This window comes from Papilio xuthus, unplaced genomic scaffold (assembly GCF_000836235.2).
Source record: "Papilio xuthus unplaced genomic scaffold, Pxut_1.1 DF827714.1, whole genome shotgun sequence".
In the NCBI taxonomy this organism is placed as follows: Eukaryota; Metazoa; Arthropoda; class Insecta; order Lepidoptera; family Papilionidae; genus Papilio; species Papilio xuthus.
In genome coordinates this window covers 2758028-2773403 of record NW_013530935.1, presented here as the reverse complement: position 1 = coordinate 2773403, position 15376 = coordinate 2758028, and the positions used below count along the sequence as shown (strand labels likewise).

At 30.9% G+C, this 15376-nt stretch overlaps 1 protein-coding gene and 1 non-coding gene across 2 annotated transcripts in view; one reads left to right on the top strand and one right to left on the bottom strand.

Moving 5' to 3' along the window:
* The window catches only part of cv-c (RhoGTPase activating protein), a 194585-nt gene extending 183882 nt beyond the window's left edge, over nucleotides 1–10703 (bottom strand). Inside the window, exon 1 of the mRNA XM_013310778.1 lies at nucleotides 10667–10703. Within this exon, the coding sequence (XP_013166232.1) occupies nucleotides 10667–10688 (22 nt within the window). The 5' untranslated portion in view covers nucleotides 10689–10703. The remainder of the gene's footprint in view (nucleotides 1–10666) is intronic.
* TRNAK-CUU (transfer RNA lysine (anticodon CUU)) lies at nucleotides 10549–10621 on the top strand. Its single transcript has one exon. It is a non-coding gene; the product is annotated as a tRNA-Lys (tRNA).
* Nucleotides 10704–15376: the final 4673 nt, after the last annotated feature.

Genomic DNA, 15376 nt, shown 5'->3' with positions numbered 1-15376 from the left:
ACCCCTTTCAAATATCTTGGCGGCTCAGGGTCATCTGCGCCCAATTTTAGGTGTATTGAGGCCGAAAATTGCGTTATGCGCAATTCGGGTAAAGTTAAAAGCCGCCAAGATATCTGAAAACATTTATACTAATAACATATCGAAACACGGTGTATATGATAAAGGAAAACAGATTTACCATAAATATCTAATACGGTATTATTCTGGTTATAAATTGCATCGCTTACACAACACGTACGCTCCCTTCCACATAATGTCTTCTGCAGCCTTAATGCAGTTATTGATGCTAACACAAGCTGCTTTCACTGCAGTAAGCCGAAGCATTATAATTTGTGATGTGTTATAAGATTCAAACTGTATTTCGGCTCGTAGTTACAACTGTGCTAGAGTACGCAATAGCATTAGTTGGTAAACAAATGACCGCTTGACTGCGACCACATAGAAGGCAGGCGCGAAGTGGAAGTATTTCCTCGTTCCATCTAATAACGAAAAATAAGGAAGCTTGGCATAGGAAATATTCTTTTACGCCTTACCAATAGCTAAAATTTTATTTAGCGCAGCGTCACGTGCGAGCTTCCATAAAGTATGAATGTTATAATTTATATATATATAATTAACCTTTTACCATAATTACGAATAGATTAATCGAGACTTGCTTCTTTAGTTACAAGACTTACAATATGTTTTATTAACCCTACATTTTGTTTCGTCGAGCATAATACTGTGACAAATATTTTGTGAAAAATATTCAGCAACAAAAAATATTCACAAAAATCAATATACTTTGTCCGATTAGTTTGGACTAGATTGTGCTCTTAAAAGTAACTTAACTACTGAAACTTATTTTAGTTCTTTTACTATTAAATTGTTTACACTTTGAACTAACAATTCATACTCAAATTATATGTTTTAAACCCTTAATTCGATGGTTTCCAGTGTGAACAACTAATTAAAAAAAATCTACTCAACTAGTTTAAAGAAAATTACGTAAGTATGACTTTACTAAAAAAAACAGTTTTTTTTGCTACAAAAATTTTTCGTCGAATTAAGGGTTAAATTAAAAAAAATAAAGGGCCATCTCAATGTTTGTTTTTGACTAGCTTGATTGTCTCTTATATTTTATATATTCGAAAAACATTATAGTTGAAAAATAAAGGTTACATTGAATTAAGGTTACATCATATTATAAAATAAATTGCGAAAAAGATTTCTAATAACCCGTCACGTAGTGCGAGCATAATGTATTCCAATACACACATGTATCGATCAGTCAATAAAGATTTCTATAGCTGCTAATAAGACACCTCGTGGCTATAACTGCGATATATCGCCGGTGATCAATAGATTATATTACGCGCTTTATAACAAATTAATGTCTTACATAAATTATCATTTTTATCACGTCACTAATTTTAGTTGTATACCAAAAGACTATGTTTTGGACCCAATAAAATGTGTATTTAAAAATAAGATTTTAAATATAGAAGTTTTAAGTTAAGATATCGAAATAACATTAGAAAACTAAATTAACATATTAGGAAATGATGTGTTTTTATAGCGATTGGACACATTACGTTTCGACAGTAATCATAGTTCTATATATCAGAAAATAATATTAATTTTATATTATTTTAATGAAACATAACAATAGTTCTGTGCACTTTAAAGTGGATGCTTTTATGATAATGTTTTCGCTATAAAAATTAATGGAAAGCTTACATAAAGCGTTCTCGTAATAGCATTATAATGTAGCTAATAGCTAACTTTGCCATAAATCATGTACTTAGAAAGTAAAACTTAACACGAGTTCAAGTTTTTATTACACGTGCCGATAGTTTTCTTATCACAGCGTTGTATAGAAAGAAAAAGTGGCTTCCTGCATTTTGCTAGAGTCAGATCTACGATAAGTACTGGATTATAAATGATTTCTGTTGTGTCATAACCGAAACGACGATGAATAAATTATTTATCGACTAATAATCGCTCGCAATTTCGCCAGCATAGAAAAAAGTAGAAAATCAGCCCGTATCTTCCCGTCCAAGTCTCGTTAAAATCGGCGCAGAGAGAGAGTTCCGGAGATTACCCGGGGCAAACGGCCTTGCGGTCGTACAGGCAGATTTTAGCAGTGAAAACTTTATGAGTAAACAAAGGAAAATCAAAGATCAATATTTTTTGTAGAAAGTGTTCTATGTTATTGAACTTATGTTTAAGACTTGGTTTTATAGTTGTAAGCAAGCTGTACACACAGCTGTTGATTTGATGTGTCTTTATTTAATAGTAAAATGTGACAGTTGGGATAAAAAGTCTCTTTACCAAGTTCCGCCTTGCGTGACGTCATCGCTCAATTTATAAATTGTTGTCAATATTAATTGCTACAAGGTACACTTGATTAATTTAATCGAGCTTAAATGAAATTAATTAAGTTCCGTGAGTGGCCAATCGGCTGTCATTATGTAGAAAGTATTAAGACGCCTATTCAATGTACAAGTTGAACGCTTAGGAATTATTGTGAATAACTTTTATGGACGCAGTAAAATCTATTACGTACAAAAGTAAGTGAAATTTAGTTAACACATAAACAGTGATGTGTAAATATTATGTTTAACTTTAATTGTTAGTATGTAAAAGAATTTATCATTTTTGTCAATCATTATAATAAAAAAAATTATTGAACTAGGGATTGACGACAAAATAATCACCAATGCAAATATTACATTTTTTTTTGTGATATTGTAGTCCGTGGGTTGCACAGCCGAGAAACATTTGCAGAAATATATTGCGATCTCTCTCATTCTCATTGGTAAAAAAGAGATGGAAACTCCTAAGTGGTAAAAACTCACGTTAGTACCAAATAGAATTGAAGTTTTAATTTCGCATGGACACACCCCTTAACAATGATTTCGCGAAAGTAACAAATTATTTATGTTCTGTAGCTAAGTCCGGAACAAGTTGTATGTGCATTTGTTATATCTCTTTTGGTCTTTTAAATAATAGAGAAGATTTCAACCTGCAACTTCTCTTTGTTTAGATACAATTTCCAATGCCACTGGGCTTGTTATACTCCTATTTTATCGTAGTAAAAACACATAAATTATAATTCGCAATATCTGTCGCCCGCGACTCCGTCCGCGCGGAATTAAAAAAAAAAATTGGTCACAGCGTAATGTTATATAGCCTAAAGCCTTCCTCTATAAATGGACTATCCAACAAAAAAAGAATATTTCAAATCGGAACAGTAGTTCCTGAGGTTAGCGCGTTTAAACAAACAAACTCTTCCGCTTTATAATATTAGTATAATTAACCTTCTCAGATTTTCTTTTCTACTTAATTAATTACAAGTTAAGTATTATTCTTGAAAACTGTTTTTAAAATTAAAATAAATACTTTTTAAAGACATTTTAACTTAAATACGCTTGACAAAGAAGGGCTCTTAAAGTGTTTTAAAAATGTATACAGTAGAGAACATTCTATGTTAGTTTGTTGTTAAACTGAAGACTCTTTATAGGGTGAACGTTTCGAACTTTTGATAAAAGAAACTCACTCAAGCATTCCCAAGTTTTATCACTTAAACGTCGTAAAACTTTTTCATTAGACGAATGATATTTTTATATCTCACTCAGACATCCGTGATAGTGACCTTATTATCTTTTTTTAATTGACCCTACGTAGGTTGATAAATGTTTAAATAATAAACTGATAGATGACAAATCTTGTAATGAAATTTATTTTTGATACATGTTTGTTATTAAGTATAACTTTTCTTTTAAAGAAAGTCGAAGAATTTTTAAAAGGTTAATGATGTCTCTATGAAAGGTTTAAAGTGGGCTTCCTCGTTTACCAAGGCACTTGCATAATCGTTATATAAATTTATAAAACTCCAAAACAATACAATTGATTTAAAACACTTCGATATATAAAGTAATCGTTGCCTTTATATTTCAGCGGGGTTTGACAAAGTGCATTCGCTTCCAAGCAATTCTATAGCGAACTTCAAAAATGTATGGAACTGACATTAACTTTCGATTAGTCACGGGATTGTCGCGCGTCAGTTATATATTTTTGAAGTTCGCTATAGAATTGCTTGGAAGCGAGTGCATTTTGTCTAACCCCGATGTATCACTAAAATAGCGTGTCTTCAGCAGTTTTCATTTATGTAATACCTATATTAATTGTCAGTGTTTAAATCTTCGTAATCAAAAGATAACGCAACTAAAAACCTTGATTAAAATAGCTGGAACAGTCACTAACAGAAATAGACGTCATATCTAGTATTTCTAATTACTTGTCTATTTGTATTTCACGGTGGCGACTTCCTTGGTACTCGGTTCTAATCTAACCCTTCCTAGTGCTAACGACACGCACGCTAATAATTACCATACAATGAGTGCGTGCGGAGCATGGAAGTGGTCGTAGGGTAACCATAAAATGTGATTTTGTTAGTACAGAAAATTAAAAATAAATAAAATGTCAAAAGTTCTTATTGCCAAATTCATTTGTTTTTCAAGCTTTTGACCACGACTCCGTCCGCATGAGGATAACAACGATAATTTACATACCAGGAAAACAGGATAAAAAGTATCCTATGTCCATCTCTAGCTTTTGAGCTAACTCACCACCAATTTTCAGACAATTTTAACCATTCTTGAATTACAGTGTAATTAGTAATTTCCTTTTTTGTAATAGACTATATTGTTATAATAGCTATCGCCCGCAACTCTGTCCGCGCGGAATTAAAAAAAAACTTAATTATTCTTTATTAAAACAAAAACCACGGTAAGAAAAGCCAAGTAAAAGTGTTTATTGTTCATTTTCATCCCGTTCACCATTCACCGGTCACAAAAGTTAAAGACCTTGTCAGTTCATTCACATCGTTTTATAAGTTGTAAACGAAATAAAAACAAAGTCCGTCTCAGTCCTTCGTCTTCACTGACTACGTCAGTCCTATACCCTGTATAAAACTTGGGGACGCCGACATCATCGGTCTTTCACCCAATCCAGTATTTATTTATCCAATTGACTGTTAACCTTGCTCGATGCATTTTCTTGTTTTCATTGCTGTAAACATTCATTTTCATATAACATTAATTTAAATTGTAATACAAGATAAAATGAATTTCAAACTATGTTCTATATCTATGTCAAAATACAGCGAGATCCATTTACTTAACAGTTCTTAAGATACGTAATAACAAACATCCATACAACTAAACTTTCGCTTTTATAATATTAGTAAAAAATAACATAAAGTTTGCATGCTTAAGTTATATTTCATAAGATAATCGTATAAAATTTCCGGAAAAAAGGCGGAATATATCTAAAACTAAAATAACAATAAATGAAATTACACTCAATGTCTATAATCAAATTTGTTGATAAAATTAATTTTAAACTTTATCTTTTCATTGTCTTTTAACTGATTTATAATTCCCACCTTGATTGTTGAGATTTTTTCCGTAAACTTCAAACTATAGTAGATCGATTCAATGCAGGCACTCCCAAGAGAGCACTGATTTGGCTTAGTTTGAATCGGTCTTTATAGTCGTGCTTATAACATCTCAAAGATATTTTTTTATCTTATCTTATCTTATCTTTTAAAGAGTTTTGTTTTCTTCTTTAGTATGATCGGAAGAAAGTTGACTCATTTAAATTGCAAGTTACGTCTCCTGGTTTTTTAGTAGCGGCAAATAATTTTGTTTGAATAATAAGTATTTTGTTGATACAGGCGCTCAATATTTTGTGTTTATTTTCCTTGGTAAACAGTGGTAAGAATTTTGTTTATATTTTAATTCAATTTTAAAAGACTGGCTGCAAAATTTAATAAAATTTCCTTATAGTAGAACAACCTTTATCGCAAATGTTTATTCTATTTTGTACAAATATTTGAAAATTAAAACTTGAGTGAAATTTTATTAAAAACTTTATCGTTATTATCTTTCAATTCTATAAAATAATAAGTACAAGGTAAAGTAAATATTTATTTATTGAAAATTTAAAAATTCTAACGTATATTTTTAGGGTTTCGTACCTCATAGGAAAAAAACGGATCTCTTATATAATAACTTTGTTGTCCGTCCGTCAGTCTGTTAAGAACCTTTTGCTCAAAAGCGCGTGAAGGTATCAAGCTGGAATTTATTTAATATCAAACACTATTTAATAGCAGTTTATTTTAATGATTACTTCTAAACGGTATCGTCTACACTTCATATAGTTGTGTTGCTAGAGATTCTAAGACAATTTATTTTGGTTAAAAGTTCTCGTGGGGTCTTAGTATGCGACACTATATTTAATTGGTTAGCGGCAGAACTTCGGCGAAAATCTGTCTTTGTAAATGTGTTCATTCACTTAAGCAATTGGATTACGAATATTTATGATTTTATAGTCAAAAAATATTTCTATTGTATGAATAATATTGAAAAAAATATATTATTTCTGTATTTTAACAGTGGTAGAGCCCGCTTTAACATCTTCGCACGAATCGGCCCGGCTCGCCCGGTGAAATACCACGACCACACAGAAGACAGGCGTGAAGTGGAAGTAATTCCGCGTTTCGTCTGATGAGTGTGCGTCCTAATTTAGTCCTCTTTAGAAAGGATGGGAAGTGGAAGTGGAAGTGGACTTTCCGGATGAGAGGATGCATGGAAAAGGAAAATATTTTCTTTCTGTGCATCCTCTCCTCCGTCGATTAAAGGTATGTCTATGGGCAACGGTCACTACGCTATTTCAGCGATTTTAGGTGGCCGCTCGCTCGTTTGCCACCTTATGATATAAAAAAAGCGTGTATATTAATTCATGATCTTAATAAACTATTGTGATTGAATTTAGGTCACAAATCTAACATTTTTACTACACTACTACTAGAGTAGTCAATAGTACACAGACGATCTGTTCTTACTAACGGAAGCAATAAACTTTAACGCTGAGTCTAACATCCTCAAATTGTTTATATAGACTCTCAACTAACTGACTTTAACGATTTATTAACAAGCGAATTGAAAGACGAAAACCGCTTTTCTTACCACAGGTTTCTGATACCAAAATCTCTGCATAACATATATCGTTATCCCTGTCTTTCAACTTTGAATTAAACAGAGAAAACAATATGTTTTAAACAGAGATTTGGGACTCAGAAACCCACTGTTAGTAATTTAAAGGAATTTCTTAATCACATATTGACTACAAATTACTCTGTCCGAGAATTAATCTTACTAATGTATTTTAAAGTTGTTAGTTTGGCCGCTAGAGGGCCAGAGGTTTTAATAATAAACAGACCACAATTCATCACGAAATTGTCTTTACTTTTACAGGCCATTTCGTAAAGTACAACATTTATAGGGCTCCTATCTTTTACTCGAAACTTTACAACCGTTTTATTGCAGGCCCTTAAGTCTAATCTAGCCATTCAGAAAACATGCGTCAATAGAAACATTTATTTTAAGTTTATTTTCATAAATAAAATTATATTTGCGCAGAGATTCTATTGAATCTTACTCTTACTACATATGTATGTTATACTAATGTTATAAATTCGAACATTTAGATGGATGAATGAAAGGATTGATGTATGTTTGTTTGAAGTTATCTCCAGAACGGCTAAACGGATTCCCCTGAAATTTGGCATAGATGTGCAACATATGTAGGCTGAAGGAATACAAAGGCTACTAATTAAGTTTTTTTATTCCGCGCGGACAGAGTCGCGGTAAACAGCTAGTATATAAATAAAAGAGATACTATATGGTTTTAGATACAAAATCAAAAACGACTTGGTTTAATTTTTATATAGCCCGAAAGCTTTACAATCAAGAAACAACCTTAGATGTTATAATGTATTTATTATGTACCCAAGATAAACAAGAGCAAACTGCCAGTTATTTATACAACGAAAACTTTCATTTTAAATAAACCAACCAGCAGTAATTATTTTTTTAAATAAATAGCTATCATAATACGTCATTTAAAACAGTTTTACATATACAATATTCATAGCCTTTATCATTATTCAAGTCCCCCTAAGTTAGGAGTGACTAGGCCATAGTCACAACCGGATGCAGGTAGCACAGGACCGGTCATCGTGGCGATCTTTGGGGAGGCCTATGCCCAGCAGTGGGCGACTTACGGCTGAGAAAGAAGAAGAAGAAGGCCATAGTCAACCACGCTGTCTCAGTGTGGATTGACTTCACATATATCATTGAATTCCTTTACAGATGTGCAGGTTGCACTTCGATGTTTTACAGATCTACTTATGCATAGAAAATTACATGACAGCTACAGTACAAAGAGGATCTTGTGACACATTTTTTTGACGTTGACAAGAGGGCACTAGAGAGTATAATTTAGTTTGACTTATGCCGATTGTGCCTTATATAATAGATTTCCTTGTCAGTCTCAATTGTAACAAAATACGTATATTTAAGATTATTTTCTTCATAAAAATTTACGCTACAGATTTCATTAGACACATAAAAAATTCGAATCACGTCTTTTAATTACACCATTAATTACATTCGTTTGTAATAAAATCTGACATTGTTTAGGGTTTTTTCGCCTCACGAAATTAGTTTTAACAGACGCGTTGCTACGTGATCTATTCGATTTAACGATTAATCAAACGCTTTGATAATATGTTCCATATGGTTTGTGGTAAGAATATTATTTTTATAAAAGTTTTACTGTTATAGTCATTTTTAATAATTTTTAAGGTTTGAAAAAAATCGTTCCTTTTCAAATGTTAGTAAAAGGATCTAGAAGGGAGAAGTCGTTTATTTGAAAACCTTTAATGTTTTTAAACTTAATAAATTTAAGTTTAATTGTATTGCGTTAATGTTTACTTTAGTTTAAAAATAATAATTTTATTTAATTAAACTTTAATTATTTAAAGTAAAATAATATTTAAAATTTAAATAAATAAAAAAGTGAAAAAAAAATAAACGTTTCTGTTTTATTTAGTTACACCTAGTTACACCTAATGCACAATTACTTTACTATACATATATAGCGAAATAAAAGTACTCCTAGGACAAGGAGCTTGACGAGAATAAAAACAGATGTCGTAAACCTTTTTGCATGTTTTATCCATTAGCCGTTTACGTATTTTGCAAAAGCCTATTACGTAATTTGCATGCTTACTTTTTTATAGGCTTTTAAAGTCCACTCTTTGGAAAAACCTTTCAACTTTGTACGTTAAAAATACGCTGCACCTTAATAAATGAGGTACATAATAATGTTTTTAATGTATTGTCACAGATAACATAAATGAGGATGGATTAATATTCAATTACTAGCTGTCGCCCGCGACTCCGTCCGCGCGGGATTAAAAATAGATGTTGGTGGATTCGCAGACCTATTCAATATGCTTACAAAATTTCATGAGAATCGGTCAAGCCGTTTCGGAGGAATATGGGAACTAAAAATTGTGACACGAGAAATTTATAATGATATGTCTATGCTAATATAAGAAGGAAAGATTTGTTTGTTTGTTTGCATTGTCTTAGCTTCGAAACTACTGAACCGGTTTGATAAATTCACTATTTGGAAGCTTCAGTATCCCTAGATGAACACAAACGAAGTCGCGGCCAATTGCTAGTTAACAATATATCTGAGTTTTGCATTGAATGTCGCATAAATCCTATATTTTTTTTTAGAAATCGTCAGCGCTTTTAAATAGAACGATATCGAAGTTTTTCCAGCGTGCTGTGAATTTTAATGAACCACGCTTGAAAAAAATAATGACTGCATAAAATGCTGATATTTTTTTTAAGATATTCAAAAGAATATCAAACACTTTAATATTTCCTTTATAGTACAATATATTAAAGTATTTATTATAGTTATTTCGGGCAACGTGAACCCCGAACCCAGGACCCTGACACTGAGACTATTATGCCTCTACCGACTGCGTTTGTCGGGCTTGACGGAATAAAATTGCATCTGTCAAAAAATTGTTTCCTTTTAAACATTTTTTTTAAAAACGGTTTCAGTAGTTTTTGAGTTTTTTTTTAATAATTATATTTATCCGTAATTAAATCGTTTTAAAAAAAGTGATAAAAAATAAAATACTTTTATAAATTAAGATATTTATAGGAAAAACTATCTTATATTTACGTTTTTTAAAAACTACTGCTTCTAATTTTATAAAGTTTCGTAAAACGTTAACGCTGTACCTGAAGTGACTTGAGCTTAGAAAGCCGAGATATGAGAGCAGTTTCCGTAGACAAGAGACCCTTGAAATACAAAGCGGTGTACACAAAGCAACTTGTGCTTGCACGTGTACAGCTACCAAATAATGTACATGTAGGTACAAACACAATGATTGTTAATATCAATCATACCCTTTCAAACCCTTGTCTTGCCAAGTACAAAGTAATACGTATAGTTGACTACGTTTAAGCTTAACATTCAAAGAAAAACAGCCCAGCAAATATTTTTTTGTTATATTGATGTTTTGATATACAAACAATTACTGAAATATTGTAATTAGAATTTATACAAAAATTAGTGTACAATTCAAGGTCGGTAATATTGTAATTGATATATTCAGTGATCAATACACAAGCCCGGCTAGCTCAGTCGGTAGAGCATGAGACTCTTAATCTCAGGGTCGTGGGTTCGAGCCCCACGTTGGGCGAATATCTTTTTTATAGTTTTAATTTAAAAATCTATGTTTGCTTACCTGCAATCTTTCGTTCCCTCATTTTCCTCCATAATTGCTCGGCTTTTCTCATCGGCCAGTTTTCCACTTTAGCACTAAAGCTTCTGAAGAACTTGTATTCTTTGAAATGTGACATTCTTCTTTCCATTTTGCTTGGCCCATGTCCCGAGGGCGGGGGAGAAGGGGCTTTTGGAGTTGTTGATGGAGACGCCATTTTAATTATTCCTTGTCTTATATCTTTATAGTCAGCAATAGCGGAGTTAATTTAAATTATTTTACTTTATTAAAATTTATAATTTTAAGTATAATTTCTTCTACGTTTTCCATATTAAAATAGCTTAATTTTATTTATTTTTAAAAGTTAATAATTTTCAGAATATATGAAAGTTATTTTTATTTTGTTTTTGTAAATAATTTTTTAAAGTTTTTTTTTTTAAACTACATATTAAATTCACACTTCCTGTTTTTTAAATATTACTCACTTTTGGTGTACCTTTCCTGGTCTCATTTCAAATTCTCTGTCCTTTATTTTCTTAATATTTAACGATTTTTATTTAATATTTACAAAACTGGAATATTTTTTTTAAATTACATATCTTGTCAGATTTTAAACATTATTTATTTTTAATAAAATTCACAGTAACTGCTTACACGATAATATAAATAGGCAAAGATCCAATAATAAATATTACCGAATGTATCATAAAGTAAGACGGCAATGTTTACTTTAGTCAAATAGTTCTATATATATAATCTTAGCACTTGATCATATAAATATTTATAACATACTTTTGGCAAAGAACGTGCGTTTAAGAACGTAATTTTATGATATAACGCTTCACTAATTAACCTGAAACAAAAAAAAAAACACTGTTAGTCCTTTTGCTACATTTCTTTAGTATGAAAAAATGTTACTAAGTTGGATTGAATTAATTACTATAACAAAATAAATGGGAATAATAAATCAAAGAACATATCTAATTTGCATTAACAAAAACAGTTTTATATAGAACATAACATGCGAGTGTCGTAAGAACAAAGAATTGTAGAGCACACCAACAAAGGATAATATTACGCTGGAAATACGACAAACGTGACAATTTTATAGCGTGGTGACGTCATTTAACGCTTTTAAAGCCGACTGCACACTTTTAGATATTACTGTGCAGTTTCAACTTAACTTACGTATGTCATATAATTTTATTCTATTTAATATCAACTTAATAAAAGTAAATATTTTCAGTATTCCTTGACTGGCTACGATCGTAAGATATTTTTACTAATAAAATACGTTATACTATCCATGTACTAGTTAAAAAAAAAATACCGCAAAGATTCTTAGGCCGACTCTACATTTCATATCTACGGTCTGTGAAGTTTCATATCGCACATTCATAATAAAATGTATGAAAGCGTTGAAAGACATTTTTCAAGCATATTCTTATAGTCGATTAACGACTGGCACTTTTTAATAAAAGTAGTACTCGTTCATTGGTTGAAATTCACAATTATTTTTTTTTATTACAAACTGCTTTTTGCATATTAAAATATTTATTATAAAATTAAAAAAAAAAATAACTTTTTTGCTTTACTTATTAATATAATATTAATTATTATGTGTTAATATCAGTTTTTTAATTTCAGTTTTATACATTAACCACGTTTTATGTATAATATTTTCTTCGCCAAAATACGCACACCTATACATACAATTAAGAAGATAAGAAAAATTAGGTTTAAAACAAGATATATTAAGCAACTGTCCATCTCACAGATGAGAACATGAACATGATGTTTGAATAGTTTAATTAATGAGAAACCACAACTATGCTTAGTATGGCATATATTGCTTACGTCATCTTTATCTTTATATATAAAAAACAATTATTGTTCTTCGTCTCGCTAAAACTCGAGAACGGCTGAACGGATTTATCTTATCTTAGTCTTGAAATATTCGTGGAGGTCTAGGCAAGGTTTAAAATGTGAGAAAAATTTTAATAATGGCCGAGAACTAATTGTGTTCTTTTTTCAATTACGCACGGACAGAGTCGCGGGCGACAGCTAGTAATATATAAAATATGTTGTTATAAACATTTTACGTATACATTTAGATAAGAAAATGTTATATTATAAGCATTTATTTAACAGTTATCACAAATAGAGGAAGGCTTTTTAATCACAAAGATGGGGACGGATTGTCGGACGAAAAAAAAAAACAATTTTAGAGATAAAATTGTGAAAAGCTTGTATAAAAAATTCAGTTATTTCAACATTTTTTTTCACAACCCTTAAATTATATTTCATATTTATATTTGAATTTGTTTAAGAATAAAATAAATGGCGTCCATGACCTAAAAACTATCGCAAACACGAGGAGCGCTATACGTGACGGAAAATTATATTTCACTTCAGCATTGTCCCGCTAAAACTTTTCTAATGAGCTTTTTGAGGTACACATTAAACAAGAGCTTTTATAAAACGAGAAGATATTTGTATTGAGAAGTATTTTTATTTCTTTATATTTTAACGAGCTTAAGCTTTACTGGCTTTAATTTATAACGGATCATTTGTATGATAGTAAATATAAGCCAAATCCTATAGGAGTTCAATAACTTTTTTATAATCAAATTGAAATACCTAAATAATCTAGCAAATTAATTTTTATTTTATTAATTTATATATTAATTTTCACATAATTCAAACCAACGTTCGTTTAAAAAAATGTATATTTAAAATAAAATTTTTGTAAAATAAATTAATAATTATTTTTAATTAAAAGTTAAAAATAACGTACCTCACTATTACGTCTTTCAATATTTACACTTTCCTTAAACATTAATGTTTTCTAATCACTTAAAATTAATGCACTAAACTACACAAGCACAAACACTGAATAGAGAAAATTTAAAAAAAAAAGTTAGATGCGGTTGTTTGGTAGCGAAATTGTAAGAAAATAAAAGGCGTGTTGTCCAGTCGCGCGAATCTACAGGTCTAACTGGCACAATATCTCGTTTTCCCGCCTTCACGCAGAAGAGCGAGATAGACGAAGCAGTTTTCCTAACGTATGAAAGAGACAGTATGTTTGCAATTGCGCACATGTGCTTGGAAAAGCGCTGAAAGTCAACGTATGGGGAGGGATACAGACATTTTCAATATATCAATGTGTGCAATTAAATCTAATAATAAAATAATTATATTATTAAAATTTTGTAATAAATTGTTTTTGTTTTTAAAATTATTCATTTCAATTTAAATTGGTTTTAATCTCTTCGTTCTTGTCTACTCTGTAGTAATATGTTTAATTGACTCTTAAAGAAATCCTATATATAGATAGAACTGTCACCTCGTTCGGCGTTTTTTTTTTTATAGTCAGGAAATGCATTTACGCACGCCTACGCCGGGCGGTGCAATGGCGTAGGGAGTGTGGGACTCGCCGGCCACAGAAGGTGACCAGAATACCCACTAAAACCTGACTGCCCTCTGACGCATCGGGACGGGACCACGGGCACGCTTTCGCTTTCGTCCGCGGCTTGTGCTGGCTTGTGAAAGCCCAAAAAATTATGTATTATACCTTAACTTACTAATAGAAGACCTTTCTGTTGGTAGGCAAAAATTTTTTTGTACTTAATGCACAGTATAACATCTTTTAAAATGTTACAGTATTTCACCAAGTAACCGTGAGTTTTTGAGACCAAAATCCTGTTTTAAACATATCGTTTTCTCTGTTTTATACAGAGATTATAGTCCCAGAAACTCACGGTAAATGATTTATTTGTTTTCAATTACACATGTACCTAATACATTCTTATATAAAAGACGTAGACGACATAAACGTATGAAACATTGCGAAGTAAACTTGCTATAAATAAAGCAATCAATATTTTAAAAATGTTTTTAATAGATCGCCTACTTTTCGTTAAGTGATTACGTAATATCCTTTAAAATAATAGTTTCTATTTTCTATCAATTATACTACTCATATAATGTCATTTCATAGTTGAAAGCTTTTAACATAAATAAAAAATAATGAATATTTTATGACAAAATTGCTATTATTATTTATGACATTGGATTATTAATATTTCATATATAATATTATATTACAACTCGAATGAGAGGAAAGATTTGCTTCTTGAACATTACGTAAACATTTCCAGTCCTGAACATTCATCCATTATATATATATATTATTCTCTCAATTGTTTTTACAATGATAGAAGACAATGTCCTAGTCACGTTGTACAGGAACTTGCTATTTTACGTGGGTTTCTGAGACTATCTCTGTATAAAACATATCGTCATCCCTGTCTTTAATTTTGACAAAACAGAGATAACAATATATTTGAAACGGACATTTTGGTATGTCAGAAACCAGCGTTAAATCAACGGTAAATTACTTCACCTTGTATTTAATAATTTTGTAATAATTATTATACTGCCGACAAAATGTTGGTTGATTAGAGTTACTGTTTAACTTGTAGACAAAGCAAAAAGGTCAGGCACGATAGAACTTCCTTTAAGTCCTTATTCAAAGAAACCTAGGTCATACTTAATGTACTTTTAGACTACAGTGTAGGATAAAAGGTCTTTTATTTCAGCTAAACGAAGTGTTATAATTGATACCTGTATCATGGCTCGTTCTCAAACGATTTACCGTGGGTTTCTGAGACTAATAATCCCCATTTAAAACATATTTTTATCTCTGTTTTGTCATATTTATACAGAGAAGTT